The 18,883-nt window shown below is 45.6% G+C and overlaps 1 protein-coding gene across 9 annotated transcripts in view; it reads right to left on the bottom strand.

Moving 5' to 3' along the window:
* FAM193B (family with sequence similarity 193 member B) overlaps positions 1-16,888 on the bottom strand; it is a 31,794-nt gene extending 14,906 nt beyond the window's left edge. For 3 of the 9 annotated variants that reach the window (XM_047090311.1, XM_047090326.1, XM_047090319.1), the window contains exons 1-3: positions 16,593-16,887; positions 1,967-2,209; positions 935-1,163 (exon numbers count right to left, since the gene is read on the bottom strand). In XM_047090311.1, coding sequence (XP_046946267.1) covers positions 935-1,163; positions 1,967-2,209; positions 16,593-16,802 — 682 coding nt within the window. In that variant the 5' untranslated portion in view covers positions 16,803-16,887. Of the gene's footprint in view, positions 1-934; positions 1,164-1,966; positions 2,210-3,365; positions 3,498-10,265; positions 10,327-15,035; positions 15,155-15,495; positions 16,540-16,592 lie in introns of those variants that run through there. The other 6 variants (XM_047090357.1, XM_047090342.1, XM_047090364.1 and 3 more) reach the window with 6 other exon arrangements.
* Between the last annotated feature and the right edge of the window lie 1,995 nt (positions 16,889-18,883).

The raw sequence follows: 18,883 nt of genomic DNA, 5'->3' as shown, positions 1-18,883 counted from the left end.
AGGGGATATGTGTTCTGTCTCTCGGGGCCTCTCTAGGATTGCTTGTTCATAGGTATTCCTCAGGCCCAGGGAAGGGTCTACAGAAGCCAGTGGAGCAGCAGGCCAAAGCTCTGCCTCTGGGCCATGAGGACTGAGGCAGCCAGGGTGTACCAGACTCTCAGGTGTCTCTAGATTTCAGAGAAGTGGGAAAAGGCTTTGAGGATTCACTTTCACTTATGCATTAAAATAAGTGGAATTCTACTCATCTCTCACAATTCTGGGAGCAGCACCCCTCTAGAGAACTCAGGCCCTTAATTTTGTTATTATTATCTTTTATGTTAATTCCAGTATAATTAACATATGGTGTTACACCAGTTTCAGGCCCTCAATTTAGTAGCAGACAATAATTAGTATTTATATCATACCTCAATAACCCAAGACCTTTTCTTTGGGTCTCTAAGGGTTATCTCAGGATCTAAAGAAGGCTTATGTATCTGTGAAGTTGGCTAATAATCCTGGCAGCTTGCACCAACTTCTTGTTGATAGAAGTGCAGTGCTTTTATATCTGTTCTTCAGGTGGAGAAAAAGAGGTCTGGGAAGACAAAAGCACTCAGGACCTCTGTGCTGCTGCAGGGGTCAGGTATTAGGTGACTGTAGTCCTAATTCCCTAAGGATACTCCCAGACTCCACTTTCTGTTCAGCCAGTGTTCACCATGCCCCCTCCTGAATCTGATGGGAAAGCTATCGCAGCCAACGACAGTTATTTTTCAACTTCAGGGTTGTGGGGAAAAGGGTGCCACGGAGACAGTCAAGGGCTAGGCACCCCCTGCTTCCATTAGAACAGCTCCTTTTACTTCTTTTAATAACTGGCCTCCTGATTTGTTTAATAAAGTGGACAGGAAAATAGCTCTCTACATTTATGTGGCCTGGCTCTCTCCCGAGCTCGGAGACTCACCAGGGATGGTAGGAGGACTCCCGAGTGAGCTACCCGGCACGGCCCCACTGGAGTGCGGAGAGTTCCAGAGGCCCGAGAGCTTATGTGCTGACAGGAAGGAGCTGGGATCCCAGTCCCCTGAGTTCCCATGGCAGGAGGAGGAGGACGAGGACGATGAAGAGGAGGACGAAGAGGAATGAGAGTCACCCCCACAAGACTGTGATTTGCAGGATGTGTGTGACAAGGAGATCTGGAGAAGGGGGAAGAAAAAAGCTCATGGTAAAACAGCAAACATCAGAGCTGACCCTCTGTGGCCTTAGCTTACCCAGGAGCACCTCCTCCTCCAGGTCCTGTGCCATGGTCAAAGCCCAAGTCCCACAACCCCAGGTGAAAGGGCCAACGTGGATCAGGCCTTTGTTGGGAGAGGCCGAGGTGCTCCCGATAAAGTGAAGTGTGTGGATACTGGTGACAGAGACTCTGGTAGGGATACAGACTGCCTGTCAACTGTGGGCCTTTGGGGAGTCCTGATAGCTGCCAAGGAAAGGAAGGGACTTTAAGTCAAAAGTCCTGAAACGGACATGACCCTGGGGAAAAGAAAGGGGCTGGAGGGGAATGAATGAGAAATGAGGCAAGTCTGACTGCTGTGATTCAGGAGATGCCAGTTAGATGGCTCTTGGGCATCCTGGAGGCCTTCTAACTGAGGCACATGGTAGATCCTCAAACCAGTCTTTGCTCTCTGTATCATACTGGTTGGCTTTCAAGCTGCCACAGAGCTGAAGGCAGCACGGTGACATGGAAGGGGCAGGATCTCCATCGACCAGTACCTACAAGCTGGCCCTCACACTGCAGAGACCCTCCTCAGGGGCAAGGGAGCTCCCTGAAGCCTCTCTGTTCTTGCCCCAATTGTGAACCCAACCCGCAGCCCCTAAGTGCTCGGGCGCAGGGTCTGCTGGAGAGCACCTGAGAGAACAGGGAAGGAACAGCTCAACAGCCTGATCTCTCTGGGCAGGCAGCCCTCCTGCATTCAGGGACTCCTCCTCAGCTGTTACCTACCGCCACTGCATGTTCTCGACCTGTCTGCCTTTCATCTTCCTCCATGCTCTTTCGGCAACTCTGGCAGACCCATAGAGGCATCTCGCCTAGGAGATTCTTGACGAGCTTTGGCATGAAGTCAGGGGGCAGCTTCTCACCCTGCAACACCAGTCCATTTTGGGAAGGGCCTTCTTCCCAGCCTTTGCGTTCCCGATGACATAGTAGGCAGCAAGTCTGCACAGACTGGGTGGATGTGGGGGGAACCTGTCCAATAGACAGAAACAGGGTTTCCCAGGAGGGGAAAGGTTTTGCTTAGAAATAATATCAACAAAACTAATACCTTCACTTATTATGTGCCAGGCACTGGGTTAGGCACTTTATTAGGCACTACATAATTTTAGTCCTAGTGATAGCTCTGCAGACTAGGTGTTATTTCCATTTTTTTTTTTTTTTTTAAAGACGAAGAAACAATTTCAAGAAGTTAAGTAAGTTGCTCAAGGTCTTAGAGCCAGTGAATGGCTGAATTAGGAGTTGAGTCCCAGTGAGGTTGACTTCAAAGCTCATGCTCCAATGCCCTGATGTCTCCAAATCTTGAAGATTAAAGGAAGGTCCTCTTCCTTCTCTGGTATGTCTGGGAGAGCCCTCCATTCTTAGGCTGTCTGTGTAGTCCATAGACCAATTCCCATCTGGGGGTGGGGGATGCTCTCAGTTAATGCTGAGTTTGGGAGAATGTCAGGGTTTCCTGAAAGCTGCAAAATTCCATTAGGATCACAGCAGAATTTCGAGGCGGGGTTTTGCACAGCTAGTCAGAAAGCATTAATTCAATAAAAAACTGAGTTGGAGAAAGGGTAAGGCAGACCCTGGCGTTCTGAGAGGTAGTGAGGTATGGTGAAAAGAATCTGGGCTTTGTGGGTCAGACTGACACACATTCTAATGCCTCCCCCCTGAGCACACATTAGCTGGGTGACCTTGAGCAAGTTATTCAACTTCCCGAGCTCTGATTTCCTACCTACCTTGCAGAATTGTTGTGAGACTCAGTGTATAAAGAGGGAAAGTGCCTAGCCCTGTGCATGCTCAAAGCATAGACCCAATATACAGTAATTATTATTTGGACTTTCTTTTTTCCTTCTAGGACAAATGACATAGAAATATAAGTCTATAGGTTTTATGTCACATTGAGGGGTATGATTGGGAACCCGATTGCATTTAATGACCCCAATTAATGGCTTTCCTATATCCTGCAACTTTGGAAGGCAGCTTTGCTCACCACTATACCAATGCCAATGCTTCCAGGGCTATTCTGCAACTTTGTAGAACCCTCTCTCTCTGACACTTCGTCATGTCACTTTCTTTGGCCAATGGGATGTTAGCAAATTTGCTGCCAGCATAAGCTTAAAAGTATGTATGCATTTCTACTTGCTTCTTTGCATGGCTGGGCTTGCTCGCTCTTGCACCTCTGCCTCCCACGAGAGCATGACTGGGCTAGCTGCTGGAGGGATGTTGAGAGACACGTGGAGAAATCTGAGTCTTCCTCGCTGACTGGCCAGTGGATCTGATAACATGAGTGAGCCCAGCTGAGATCAGTCAAGCCAACCCAATTGGCAGAAATACCCAGTCAACCCAGAGACTCATGAGAAATAATAAATGGTGTTGTTTTAAGCCACTAAGTTTTGGGGTGGTTTATTACATGCAATAGTTATATTAACTGATATACCTTCCAAACTTACCCACCACTAGGTAACAGGTGTTTGCAGAGGCCTAAGCAAAGGAATAAGGGTATCATCCTCATCCTACCAAGAAAATAAATGCCATCATCTTTCTCGAATAAAATCACTTTCTCACAATAAATTGGCATCAGGGTATCCTTAAACCTGTAATGTTACAATTACACTGACCTGGGTCTCTGGTTTCTAGGAGGAAAAAAAAAAAAAAAAAAAAAGGAACCAAATAGTAGTACCAGAAGCATAATGAAACATTTGGGGCAGTACAAAGACCTTCGAAAAGAGTACCAGAGAAAGAGAAATCTTATATGTGGAACTCATGTGAGATACTACCTAAAAGGTTTCTGTCAAAGGCACATTTTAGTGGACAAGGCAACTGCTTAACTGTACCTGCATAAGGATATAGCTTCTAACCCACTGGTGGTGAGCATCTTATGGAAAGGGTGGGAGTCTGATGGAGGAGGATGGTATTCTGAGAAGTTAAGGCAAAGGAGGCCTTTCTGAGAAGTATCCCCAGGAAAATTTTCTTAGCTATCTATAAGGTGCCATAGTAACTCCAGAGGGAGCAGGTGAGGTCAACACCCAAGTCCCTTTTCCTGTACTGATGGTGACCATCCATATTCTTATGGAAAACACCAGGACATGTCATTTTACTACAACAGAGTTTCATTTCATTTGGGTATTAGGTTCTAAAGTTACTACATAAGAGGAAAATCTATGAGTAAAATTATTCTGAAATTCTTTGTATGCATTGTGAAGTATAGTATATATAGTTCTGGCGCAACCAAGAATTCAAATGTATAACATATATGCGCAATGTTCAATAAGCGGTTTTTTTTCCTTTTAAAAGCAAATACAGAATTTTTGTAAGTTAAACACGTGATCAGTGTGACTATACTTAGTGCCAAAGTACTTGTGGGAGGCACTGGGTGTAGTGGAAGTAACACTGGTTTTTGGCACTAATCTTGGGCCTCCAGCACTTACCAGCTGTATGATGTTGGGCAAGTCCTACTCTCTGTTTCTTCATCTGTAAAACGGGATTAAGTCCTAACTTGTAGGGTTGGGTGTGAATATTAAATGGACAAAGCACCATGCTCACTTTGGCAGCACATATACTAAAATGGACAAAGCACCTACTCCAGTGCCAGGCCCATAATACATTGCTCAACATATGGTACTAATTATGAACATGATGGGAGTGATGGGAAACATTTAAAATCAGGCCTAAGCTTGAAAAACACAGAAAATATGTCACTCTACTTTTTAATACAAGCATCTCTAATGTGCAGTGAATTCAAGGTGACTTTTAGACATCTTAATCTCTGCCCTCTACCCCATGAAGTCATTCTTTAAGTTCCCCAAATACTTTCTATACTCTCCTACCTCTACCTTGTGCCTTTGCTAAAGGGGATCTTCTGTTTTAAATCCCCTTCCTTCCCAAGTTTATCAATAAGTAGTTGGGCAGGGCTTAAATCCAACTTCATCCAGTCTTTCCCAGAGGGTTCCTGTCATAATTTACCTCTCCTCTCCATATCTCCATAGCACATTATGCCTTGGTTACAGCATCTGTGCCTTCCACTTAATTTATTTACCTGCATTTTCTGTCCCTTCTACTAGAATGTGCTCCTAGAAGGCAAGCATCAGGTATAATTCTTGTCTGGATCTCTTACAATGTACCAAAGGGCATAGGATCAGCTGGGCACATAGTGGCTAACTCATATTTATTAGATGTCACTATGGCAATACAGCTTAGTGAGACATTGCTTGAAATTCTGAAATTATTGCTTCTCACAGAGAAAGGCCATCCCCCTACCCTGGACCTTCATCTGAATGGTTCCAATCTCAAGCATGCAAGAGTGAAAGATCACATTCCTTGGGGATTACAATCAGATGGCCTCATTTATGGAATAATGTGGCTCTCCCTAGAGCCAAACTGGTCCACATTATAAATGAGATTAGCCATCAATGGAAGTGAACTTACAGGACAGGCTGTCTTTCCAGTTAAAGAAAAGAAAACACAGGGCATAGAAAGTTAATTAGGTCCTAACTGAAGCAGGAATGATACCACCTACATTGCATAAGGTTGTCTAGACTAAGTGACATTAGAGATGCAAAGCTTATTAGCTCAAAGGAGCCATACAGTAGACACTCAATCTATCATCACCTAGGCCCTCTGGCTGTTCTGTTCTTAATAAATCTACATTGGAAACCAGTTATCCACTGTCATGAGCTTGGTATACTTTTCTTCTTTCTGGCCTGGCAATTCTTGGGGCTATCTCCAAAGCTGTCTTAATCCTAAATCTTAGTGCCTGCCCCTGAATACGATGCATGGTGGAACCTGGGGACTTTTTTCTCTGACATTTTCATCTCTACTGCCAGAGGGTGGTGAGAATCCCAAGTCCTAGAGATGTTATATTCAGTTAGTACTACCACTGTTCCTGCAAATTTTTGCTTTGCTATAGAAAAGCTCTTGGTTCAGAATTCTCTTTGACTGCAATGTCCTGCCATTTTTCAAATTCCCGTCAATCATTACCCCTTATGTCCTGAAGTCAACTCAGGCTTTTAAAGTAGCTGTTCTCAAGCTGCATTTTTTACACCAGGCACAGTATCCCCACACAAGAACACGAACAATAAATGTTTATAGAATGAATGAAACACCCAACCATTCTTCTTCATCATAATGGGTAGGGAACTGATCCTTAAACTCAGGAGCCCTGGACAATAATTATTCCTTCTTACTTCAGTTTAAATGTCAGAGCCTCTCCAGCTAAAGATCTGGAACTAGGAAAAAGATAGGGGAAGAGCTAGGAAAGGTTCTAGACTTGGGATCTGCTCAAAAAAGACTCCAAGATTAAATTCTGCTTCACTCTAGACAAAACCAGAATCTCTGGAGTGTGGGGTTACTCACACAAGGGTCCTGTTTTAGCATGCAAATTCCCAGAGCAGTCAAGGAGCCAGGTGAACCCTAGACTGTAGCCACTCCTTGCCCAGGGGGCAGGCATATGCAACTATATCTCTGCTCTCTCACCTGACCAGGTCCAAGACTTTTCTGTCTTGGCCTGAGAAACATTATGCTAGGGTATTCTAGATATTTCTGGATAAGAATAGTTAAAATCAAAGGAAAAGGAAGCCAATTTTTCTCATGGAACACCATTTTTACTTGAAGAATGACTGACAAACTCTGGTTATTCAGACTTGAAAAATGCCAGACATTTTCTCAAAAAATGAACAAAATGAACCCATCACTTCCAGGAAAACAACTTTTTACTTGTGGCCAATGACAAAATTCAAGCTTTCAGGCAAAATTCAGAATTTTGGAAATTTGGAAATTAGAATTTTGTACCCACCATCATGAAATCAAAAGCTTCCCAATCCTTAGACTTTTCTGGTGTAAATGGTGGTTATAGTGACAAATGTTATTTTTTGATATTGTAAAATGAAATGGGAAAACATTTGGAAGAGCTGCATAACTCAGTGAACCTATTTTCCAAATGAGCAAAGCATGATGTTTCAGAATCATGCATTGTTAAAAAAAATCCATTCAAAGTGCTAGATAAACCAACAGATTTTAATGTAATGAGTGCAAAGACTTCATTAAAATGGTCTCAGATTCCACACTGCAAAGAAGAATTATCAGCAATCACCTGGAAAGGCTTTTAAAATACTCCTTCCTAGAGGCGCCTGGGTGGCTCAGTCGGCTGGGTATCTGACTTCAGCTCAGGTCATGATCTCCCAGTTGATAAGTTCGAGCCCCACGTCGGGCTCTGTGCTGACAGCTCAGAGCCTGCAACCTGCTTCGGATTCTGTGTCTCCCTCTCTCTCTGCCCCTCCCCTGCTCATGCTCTGTCTCTCTTTCTCTCTCTCAGAAATAAATAAAGATTAAAAAAATTTTTTTTAAATACTCCTTCCTTTTCTAACAACATCTGTTTGAGGCTGGATTTTTAAAATATACTTCAGGGGCGCCTGGGTGGCGCAGTCGGTTAAGCGTCCGACTTCAGCCAGGTCACGATCTCGCGGTCCGTGAGTTCGAGCCCCGCGTCAGGCTCTGGGCTGATGGCTCAGAGCCTGGAGCCTGCTTCCGATTCTGTGTCTCCCTCTCTCTCTGCCCCTCCCCCGTTCATGCTCTGTCTCTCTCTGTCCCAAAAATAAATAAACGTTGAAAAAAAAATTTAAAAAAAAATAAAATAAAATATACTTCAAAACAATGTACTGCAGCAGACGGAATACAGAAACACATATGAGCATCCAGCTTCTTTCTATTAAGCCAGACAAACAAATTTGTGAAAATGAAAATGAGACCAGTCTTCTATTATTTTTTTGGAAAATGTATTTTCCATTAAAAAATTAAGTATGTTAACATGACAGGTTTAATATTGTTATTCTTAAATGATTTAGTAACTAAATATTTTTAAACTTTCTCAGCTTTAATACTTATTTTGGTAAATATGAACAGATAAAACCAACAAAAGAAAGCTCTTTTGGGTCCTCAATAATTTTTAGGAGTATAAAAGGTCCCTAAGACCAAACACTTTGAAAACTGCTAATGTAAAGTCTCTAATGGTATGGTGCCTGTAACCCAGTGGGTGCACAGTAAGCAATGGCGATTATTAACAATGATACAGTTCATGGCATATCTGGATAGCTCTTTTGGGGCATAAATTTCCCACCTCATCTTTCTGTCCACAATTTGGGAATTGCTGGAGAATAACCCAGGTCACCAGGCGAGGCAGCTATCAAGGTCTGCTCTGAGGCTGGATCTAACAGCCAGCACTAAACCTGTTCTCATTTCTCTCAAGGATTCCTTTTAATCCCAAGAGTTTGTGTATGTTTGTAGAGGATTCCCCCAAGACATATGCTGTATTTAACCAGTGGTCCTGCAATAGCTTCCAAATTCTATTCTGAAATGGCCCGTTAGAGCATTCAACTCTCAAGGCACCCAACTCCAAGAGCCTCCCTGTCACCAAGGCAGAAGACAACAGTAGCAGCTAAAATTCTCTTCCAGAAGCAGAGAAAATTATTAATACCCAGCCTACCAAAAGTCACCAGCTCAGTCACTGCCACTTACTCTTCCATTCACCCACTCATTTCCTCCTTCAGTGAACATGCTCTGAGCATTCTCATTGTGCTAGGTAGTGGGAAACATCGAATAACATAGAATTTCTGCCTTAAGAACACATGCTTAAACCAGGCAGGTTCATGCATGGGGACATCAATACTCCCAAACTCCCAGATGCCTCATATTCATTTTGGAGAATCAGGCAGGGACACAAATTAAAATAACACGCAATTAAAATTAATGTAACAATATACAAATTAAAACAACCAACCAACCAACCTGGGCACTGGGCTTCTCTGCTTCATGTAAGCTTATTATGTGCCTTCTCATGTACCTATCCAATTTGAGTATCTCCTTCTTTTAGCTCCTTTTCCCACCTTGGTCTCTCTTTAATCTCCTGGCTTTCTGGTTGAGTTCACTACTGCAGCACTTTCTGGACCCTGTGTTTCATGACTTGGCCCCAGCTGACCTCTCCATGCTTCATTTCCAAGCTTAACATCTGAGAATCTTAGGTTCTATTCGTACTGCTCCTCCAGCAAATACACTGTGCCCTGGAAACCTCAGCATCTCAGTTCCACTCCCCAGCAAATTTGTACTCATGCCCTAAGATCTTGGTCAAAGGTCAAGCTTTTGCTGGACCAGGCTGAGTAGAACTAATTCTTTTACTATAGTACCTATCACACTGCGCTATAGACATATTCTGTCTGTCTCAAACCCCTGGTGGGATGAGGACTCTTTGGGGGCAGGGAGTGCATCTTGGTCATTTAAGCATGCCCGGGAACCCAGGCTTGGCTTGGACCTGACACATAGCAGGCATTCACTGAATAAATGAATAAATGCTTAAAAGCCCACCTGGCTCACATTTTAGTTGCTCTATACAAAGGACAGAGTCTAAAGACAAGCTGAACTAGCCACTTCCTGGATATGCTATGCTAAAAGGCCTATCTTTGTGACTCTGGGCTACTGATGAGAGGGCATCAGTGTGAAGAATCTCAGATCATTCTGAGGCTGGCAATCAGAGCTACATTTAATTCTTAACGAGGTGATATAAGTGCACCTCAGTGCCCTAGAGCTTTCACCCAAACTCCCACTCAGTCTGTTGTCTCAGTTCCTTCCTGGATGAACAGCTATTTCATATCAGCCAGTTTGTGGAGAATCTTCTCTGGTTGTACAAGCTCAGCCAAGGATAGGGTAACGAGTCTCTCTGACCCCAGTGGCCTTCCACCTGCCCAAGGCTAGCTCATCTGTTGAACCTGCTTTCTGGGTGCAGTCAGCCACAAGAAGGCCTAAACTGTTGCTTAATAACTTAGAACTTCAGGCTAATCATATAACCTACTCTGTCACCTGAGCATGGATTTCTCATGGGTGGAAGAGTATGAACTTTGGAGATAGACTGTTGTGAGTTCAAAACCCAGTTCTGCCATTTCAGTATTATCTTAATTACTCAATTTCTTTGAGCCTCAATTTCCTCATTTATGAAATGAGAATAAAACCATACTTCACAGAGTTGTGAGGACAGAAGGAAATAAATTATGTAAAGTACCTGGCCTGGGCCTGGCACACAGTAGGTGCTCAATACCCGTTAGTTTCTTTCCTCTTCTGTCCTGGAAGAAATGACAGGGAAACTTACTAAGTGAGACTTGCCCAATCCAAAGTTATTACTTGAAGCACAGGACAGAGGACTAGACAGGTGACCTTCAAGGCCCCTTTGAACCCCCCCATCCACGATCTCTGGCTACAACTTCCTAATAAGACCCTTCCATGTTTCAGGGTCCTTCTTACTATCTAGTTTCCCTATATCACTTTTCAGAGTAGATGAAGAACCTATTCATTTCAGAATGGAGAGAGAACCACAAAAGTTGCTAGACAGCTGAGAGCCTTGAGGAGGGACTAAAAGGAGATGGCCTAGGACTGCAGCATGTTCATCCACCTACAGGTTGAAGGATGAGTGTGGGAGCAAGGGCACAGAACCAAAGGGTATAAACAAAGGGCCCTTCCTGGGACACAAGACCTTCTCTCCTTAGTCCTTTTCTGTTCTGCACATCCTGCCAGGAAAAACCATTAACCACTCCTTTCCCCAATATCCATTCTTTCCCCAAATATATAAAGCACCACACCCTCACTGATGTTGTTCCCCTCTGCCTCTTCTTTTTTAGGCACAGTTAGGGTGTTACTTCCTTCTAAGTCCACAGGCAGAATTAACTGCTTTGCTCTGGGATGCCCTAATGCTTTGTTACATACCTCTTGAATAGAGCTTATCGTACGTGTCCCAGTTTTTGAGATCTGTCTTCTCCACAACACTGAGAACACTGAGGGCAGGACCTGTGTCCCATGACTCACTGCATCCTGATCATTCAGCAGAGATGACAGCATGTAATGGGCATGGTAAGAGTTTGGATACACAAGGGAAGATCAGCAGTTGGAGAATAACATTAATGGGGCAACAACTGGAAAACTGGGGAAAGCCTGTTTTTTGTTTTTAAAACTAAGGCTGTTTCTATTCCTGCTTATGGAAAAGCTCCCCTCTCCGGAAGCCCTATTCTTTGAAGAATATCCTAGGCTTCCACAAAGCTCCTCATACCACCCTCAACTGAGCAGTTAGCAGACCCAGCCACATACCAGAATCACCTGGGGCAGTTTAACAACAAGATTCCTGGGCTCTGGACCTAGAGACTCTAATTCTGTAGGTCTGGGACAGAATCCAGCAAAACACGGAGGATCTGATGATTAGTTAGGCTAGGATGAGGAAGAGGTGGAATCAAGCAATCACAGCTACCTCTTCCACTGAGAATTACGTCCTCTCATGCTATCAGAGAACTTACCCAAGAACATGTTTATTTTCCTATTTAAAAGCTTTCATTGATTCCTCACTGCCTGCAGGATAAAGCCCAAACTTCTTGCTGTGGTTTTCTAGAACCCTGCTAACCTCTCCAGCCTGACCTCATGCTACTCTGTCTGAATTGGGCAATTCTCGCCTCTGGGTCTCTACATTGCTTTCTTTGTTTAGACACTTTCTCTCACCTTCTCTAAAGGAACTTCTACTCAACCTTGAAGCATCAGCTCTGAGAAATCTTCTATTGGTTATCATATTTGTGCATCTTCAGCACCAAATATCTATAATAATCATAGCTACCACTTGTGCTAAGTGCTTGACATGCAGCACTTGCTGCCCTAATGTGACTCTGGCATCACTGTCATACATGTGAGAAAACATGCTAACAGGGCTAAAACTCTTTGAAAGGCTGCGTACTAGGATCTAGGATTTGAACCGTAACTCAGAGGAAGTGATGCTCTTCTAGCCTAACTACAATTAATACACACATGTGGGCAGGGACTGATTCACTTCTGTATCCTCAGCTAGCCTAGGGTCTGATACAGATCAGGTGTCTATTAGTATTTGCAGAATAAATGAACACCAGATCAGGTGAGAGGGAGACTGGGTGTGATGTGTGTATCACGGGCCTAAATGAATGAATGACTGCCAGCCTGGCCCAGCAGTAGAAGCTGGTAAGCACAAAGTGGAAGAAACCTAACTTTTACTTCTTTTATTTTCATTTGGTTTAACAGCCACTTATTGAGCACATGAGGACCGTGCACACTAAATACCCCACAAATGAGTTAAATATAGCCCCTGCTCTTAAAACTTCTAGGTTCAGTATATAAAGTCGTTAGGATCTTAATAGTTTATCTGATATTAGATATTAAGATAACAGCTCTGGGGATATTTTAAGTAAATTAAAAATTAAAAAAATCTCAGCAGCTAAGTCTTCATCTTCAAAGGCCCTTTAACATTTCTACATAGTGAATCTCTACTGGCTTACAAAGAACCAGAGGTGGCAGGGATCCACCCCTTCTTGTATCATTTCCTACTACTTGCAGTGAAAGTGGCCAGGCTGGGTGGGCAATGATTTTAAGGGGGGAGATTCCTGGGTATAGGGACTATCTTATTTATCTTTGTGCCCAAAATAAAAGCCCTAGCACAGAGGTCATAATGCTTGCTCAGTGGATCAAACATAATGAGATGGTTTCAATAAAGATACTGACTAATCCTGTGCTCCAGTCTCTTGAGGGAGCAGGTTTAACTCTGAGCAGTGGGGAACCAGGTCTCTAGAGTCTCTTTAAACTGGGCCAGGCAGGTCTCAGCAGGTGCCATAGAGATGAGAGATGGGAAACACCAGATGAGCTCAACCAGCACCAACTGCTGGTTTACAGTCTGGCAAGTCTCCTGAGGGTTTACTGAGTGTGCCCCTGGACTGCAGGCTGAGTGGTCCAAGAGAGATGGAAAGACAGAAGCAGAGCTGGCAGGCTTTGGATGGCCATCTGGCACAGTTCCCACTATCTCCAACTCCTGCTCTAGCCTTGATGTACTAGGTGCTAGGTGGGTTGCTCCATTTTCTTGTGATGTTGCTGATGAGGCTTAGGGAGGGGAAAAAAACATGCCCAGGAACACAAAGCTAGAAAGAGACTGAGCTTGGAGTTCACCCCAAGTCTGGAACATTAAACACTTTCTCACTATTGCCTTATTCAGCTGCTTTGTAAGGTTTTTTGTTCTTTGCTAATAAGGTAGTAACAGTTTTAGTTTAGTGAATGAGGATTTCGATTGTTAGTGAACAGATCAATAAAGTTTAGTGACCTGAAACAATTCTAAATAAGGACTTTTGGGATCCCCAATAAGCTAGCTCAAGGTCCCACATTTAAATGTGCACAAGTAATGCAGGGTGCCTGGATGGCTCAGTCGGTTGAGCATCGAACTTAGGCTCAGGTCATGATCTCACCATTCGTGGGTTCGAGCCCTGTGTTAGGCTCTGTGCTGACACTCAGAGCCTGGAGGCTGCTTCAGATTCTGTCTCCCTCTTTCTCTCTGCCCTTCCCTAGCTTGTGCATGCGCATGCTCTCCCTCTCTTTCTCTCTCAAAAATAAGTAGATAAACTTAAAAAAAAAAAATTAAATGTGTACAAGTAACCAAAGTGAGCGAAAGGGTCTGGATGGAACCAGAGTGGCCTTTGAACCCGAATTCAGAGTAATCATGGCTCTTCCAGCCTACCTGTGATTACTATATACATGTTCTCTGAACCACGAGCCCTTTGTGGGCAGGGACCATGTCTGATTCACTTCTGCATTCCCAGCTAGCCCAGGGACTGGCACAGATCAGGGTGTCCTTCATATCAGGGGCAGACACTACTCAAAACTTCATATTACTGCCTTGCAGAAATTGGGCTCAGTGGCACCAGATTTTTAGAGTTTTAAGACATGGCACAAATCCAGTTTGTAGGAATCTTTTGGCTTTTAAGAAATTGGCTTAAAACAAAACCAAAGCAATATGTGACCTGGGACATTAGAACCTATCTGTGGATTGGAAGTGGTCCTATTCGCTGTTTTTGGCATGCGACAGTGAGTTTCACCTTGCTGACCCACTCTGTGTACACAGAGTTTTAAGTGGCAGTGGGAGACAGAGATCCTCACCACAGGCACGCTAGGGGGCAGAACAATGACTCCAACCCTTTCAGCAGGTGCTTCTCACCAAGGCACAAAAGTCTGCTTCTGGCATTCAGAAACCCCCTCCCCAGCAAAAAAGTGGGGTACAATCAGAAAAGTTTGTCAGTTTGTTTTACCTCTTTGTGGCTATAATAAAAAAAAATGCCTTGTAAATCCCACATAGTACACAAGAGTGTCCTTTTTGGGGGGTCAGGAGGCACCTGTGACCTATAGTGGGAGTTATTTGGGCATATGTCATATGAGCATTTGTTTCTTCATCTGAAAAACAGTGTAATCGTATTTATATCCTTCAGTTCATTAATATTTGTTAATCACCAGGCATAGGGGTACAATGGTAACTGACGTGGTTCCTGCACTCTCAGAGTTTATGTAGCAAAAGTAGACTAATAATTAAACCAATAGTTAACTCATCACATTTGTACTAAATGCTGAGGAAAGAACAGGAGTGGTGGGAAGATTAGAAGTATGGTATGTAAAGTGTCTGGCATGAATAAATTAATGAATTTGCAGGTCAGGCAGTGGAGTAGATAATGATGATTATAGCTCTTAGGAAAGCTGCGTCCTAAATAAAAATTAAATGATTAAGCCATTATCCAAAATTTTGGCCATGAATACTATCACCTAAGTGGCAGGGGACCCTAAAATACTGCTGGTCTGAATGGGAAGGAGAGAAAACAACAGCTCCCCTGGCTCTCCCTATCCCAACTCTCTCCTTTTGTTGGACTCCCAGGGTGGCCCAGAGAAGCAAAAGAGGAAAGCTAGAGGGGGGAAGCAGGTTCAGGGTCTAAAGTCAGACCAGGCAAGGGTGGGGTCCAACCTGGGGAGTTGCATCCTTTGGAACCAGTCTCAGCCCAGGGGAGGGGGTGGGGGTGAAGGTGGGGCTTCTGACACTCAATAAGTGGTGACATTTTCATTAATTAAAAATCTTACTGTGATCTGAAACACAAAGGAGACCAGCATCAAAACTAGGTTACAATAAGCACAGGTTCTCAACGGATTCATTCTCTCTCCCATTCACCTAGTTATTTCTACTCAGTGTCAGCAAGGCCCAGGGCTAGGCATGGAGAATCAGAGATAGATGACATAGTCTGTGCCCCTGCGGAGTTCACAGTGCAGTGCAGGGAACAGATACATCAACAGAATGTCTCACTGAAGAATGGGGAGTGCTACCAAAGGGAAGCACAGGGGGCTGTGGGCACAAAGGGGGCACCTCACGCAACTGGGAAAGTTAGGGAAGGCTTTCTGGCAATGGTACCCCAAATGACATCCCCACTCACATGCACAATTCCAGAGATTCTACTAGAAGGCTGTCAAGAGCCATGCCTTCTGGCTGCACCAGCCTCCCAGAGTCCCCTGCTGCCCGATGCAGTGTCTGCAGAGCCAAACGCATCTTCCGCCACGCCTCATCCTCATCCGGCGCTGCATCCGACCCTCCAAGACTCCTGCAGGAGCCTGCCTTCCTTGGCAGGCTCAGCCAAAAGACCAACTCAAAACTCTTTTGTCAGAGCAAGCTTAGGGCGAGCCACCCAGCCCCATGTGCCACAACCCTCCCGGAGCAACTGAGGCTCATGTCACCCCGGGCTCGGGCTCTCAGTGAACACTGGCAGGGTACCTCCCATTATCTCCTTTGCTCAAAAGAAAGTGACCTTCTTCCAGGTGGCAAGCTGGAGGCTTTGCGGAATCCTGCTACTACTGCTCACTCTCAGCAGGATTCACCAAACCCAGGGATCTCAGGGTTGAGATGGGCCACCTTGTGGGTCAGGGGTATAGAGGGAAGAAAGGGAAGGCTTTGCTAGGTTTTCACTTCAGTGCAGGAGCCCCACTAAATAGTCTTCGGGGCTGCCTGACAGTCTGCTCCAACTGCTATGTTGGGCAGGGAAAAGGAGGGAGGCCACAGGAGACATACGCTGGGGGCACACAGCTGCTGAGGGGGCAGTGGCTGCAGGCAGTGAAGGGAAAGGGTGGGGCCGTTCCCAGGGTGGGGGGAGAGGGAAGAGGCTGTAGCCTTCCAGGCCACAGCGCCCCAGGCTGCTCTGTGGGTAGGTGGTGGAGCAGGTGGGCCCAGGGGGAGAAGGGCAGAGAGCTGGGCTGTGGCCTCAGGATCAGAGCCCAGTCCCAGTGTGGGTGGGTATGGGACCACAAAGTCTAGCCCCTGCTCCAGCCCGGAGGCGGCGGGAGAGGGCAGGCAGCCTGGTCACAGGACAGGACGGGCCATGCTCCGGCTTGGAGAGAAGGGTCCAGCCTCCACTCCCGCCTCGGGGGAGAAAGCCTCAGCCCCAGCCGGTGGAAGATGGTTCATCCCCAAGCTCACCGCGGCCCCGCTCCCGGGAGGTGAAAGTGCCGGAGCGGCCGGACTCGCCTCGCTCGCTCGTACCTGTGGTCCGGGAGCCAACTTGGGCTCGTCCTCCTCCCTGGGGCCGTGGCGGTCCGGCTCCGCGGGCGCCTCCGGGGGCCCTGCACCCGCTCCAGCTTCCAGGCTCGGCGGCGGCGGCGGTTCGGGAGCCTGGGGCTTCTGTTGCCCCGCGGCTCGCACCCGCTCGCGCCGACCCGCGCCGCCGCTCGGCCTGCTCCGCCTCCGAGTCATGCCGCTGCTCGCGCCGATCCCTCGCTCCACACGCGTCGTCGTCGCCGCCGCCGCCGCCGCCGCTCCCCTCGCAGGACAACAGCCAATATGGCGGCGCCCGGCTCCCCCCTCTGCTGCTGCCAGCAGGTCATAGGGCGCAGCGGCCGCGCCGCCGCACTAGCCCCCGAGGCTGCCTGCGCCATTTTGAATAAGGTCACCACCTGAAGTTCTGTAAGAGTGAGAAACTGGTGGACTCCCGGGATGCGACCTGTGCCAGGGAAGGGTGGTTGCTGTGGTAACCGTGCTGTACCGCCCCGGGCCTGTAATAACTGCCTGCTAAATGGATGAGTGAATTAATTATTTTCTAGAGTACTTTCACACCCACCATCTGACTCCTTGCAGAGTCGCTCCTCACACGAGGAGGCAGGTATGGTCGTTCCCATTTTGCAGCGGAGAAAAATCGAGGCCAAAAAAGGCGAAGTGGCTGCTCAACATCAGCCAGCCGGAACTCATGGGCCCGTGGATAGTTTGAGGTGAAAGGGACGAGGGAATGGTCTGGGTATTTTGTTTGCAACGTATGGTCAACTAGGAGTCCAGCGTTCGTTGCTTGGGATAGCAGAGCTCAGACCCCACTCCTGTCCCCAGTCTGGTGGGGAAAGTGGATAGTTAAATACACAGTTACAACCGGTGTGATGAGATGAAAATGACTGGGGCACATACTAGGTCAGTGTTTTCCCAAAAGTTGTGTGCAGGAGAGGATTTTGAGTGGTACACAAAGGAGCATTTAAAAATGTAATAATTATGTATTTAATTGTTAAAATGAGTTTTCCCTACTTTTTTGAATATATGAGATATGCACATGGTGCACATTTTTAGAAAAAGTTTTGAGTGCAATCTTCCTCATGCCAGGGCCAGTGGTACCCTGCAACTATGTAGTGGTTATATGTAGAGTTGCTCTTGGTATCACTAAGAAGACGGAATAATGACATTAGCCTAATTAATGGGAGCAAGGGCTATTTTGAGAAGCAGTGCTACATGGCCTTGGAGCTTTCCTTAAGTGCCAGGAACCTAAACGAAAAATACTTCATCTTAGGTGGCGAGGTGGCTCAGTCATTTGAGCATCTGACTCTTGATTTCTGCTCAGGTCACAGTCCCAGGGTCTGGATCAAGCCCCTGCCTCGTGCTCTGCGCTGAACGTGGAGCCTGCTTGGGATTCTCTTTTTCTCTCCTTCTGCCCTTCTCCCTCACTCTCTGCCCCAAAAAAATGAAAAAGAAAAAAGAAAAATACTTCATCTCATTATGGGGATTAGTGCCATCATCAAAGATTTGAAGGATTTCAGGGTGATTCCCACTACATCAACATGACCTCTTAGTTTGGACAGAATAGAAGCTAGATACTCTTCCCCCCCCCCCCATTTATTTATTTTTATTGTGGCAAAATATGCCCAACATAAAACTTAACGATCTTAGCCATTAAAATTTTTTTAAGTGTTTTATTTTATTTTTGAGAGAGAGAGAGAGTGAGCAGGGGAGGGGCAGAGAGAGGGAGACATAGAATCTGAGGCATGCCACAGGCTCTGAGCTGTCAGCCCAGTGCCAGACACAGGGCTCGAACTCACTGATGGTGAGATCATGACCTGAACTGAAGTTGGACACTTAACCAACTGAGCCACCCAGACACCCCCTAATCTTAGCCATTTTTAAGCATATAGTTCAGTGGTATTAAGTACATTCATATTGTATGCAACCATTACCACCATCCATCTCCAGAACTCTTTTCATCTTGCAAAACTGAAACTCCATACTTGTTAAATAATTACTCCTTATTCTCCCCTCCCACAGCAGCCCCTGGAAACCACCATTCCACCTTAAAAAAAAAAAATCCCTTTTTCTCCACACCCCAGCCTCTGGTAACCACTATCCTACTTTCTGTTATGAGTTCAGCTTTTTTTTTTTTTTTAATACTCCACATATAAGTGAGATCATGCAATATTTGTCTTTTTGTGACTGGCTTATTTCACTTTGCAAAACGTCCTTCACGTTCATCCATGTTGTTGCAAATGGTAGGATTTTCTCCTCTTCATCCTCCTCCTTCTTCTTTT

This window comes from Lynx rufus, unplaced genomic scaffold (genome assembly GCF_022079265.1).
Source record: "Lynx rufus isolate CCGP_SWC_20201006 ecotype Redwood Valley unplaced genomic scaffold, mLynRuf1.p SCAF_1, whole genome shotgun sequence".
In the NCBI taxonomy this organism is placed as follows: Eukaryota; Metazoa; Chordata; class Mammalia; order Carnivora; family Felidae; genus Lynx; species Lynx rufus.
The sequence above is the reverse complement of the archived record's forward strand: the minus strand, read 5'-3'. Positions and strand labels throughout refer to the sequence as shown.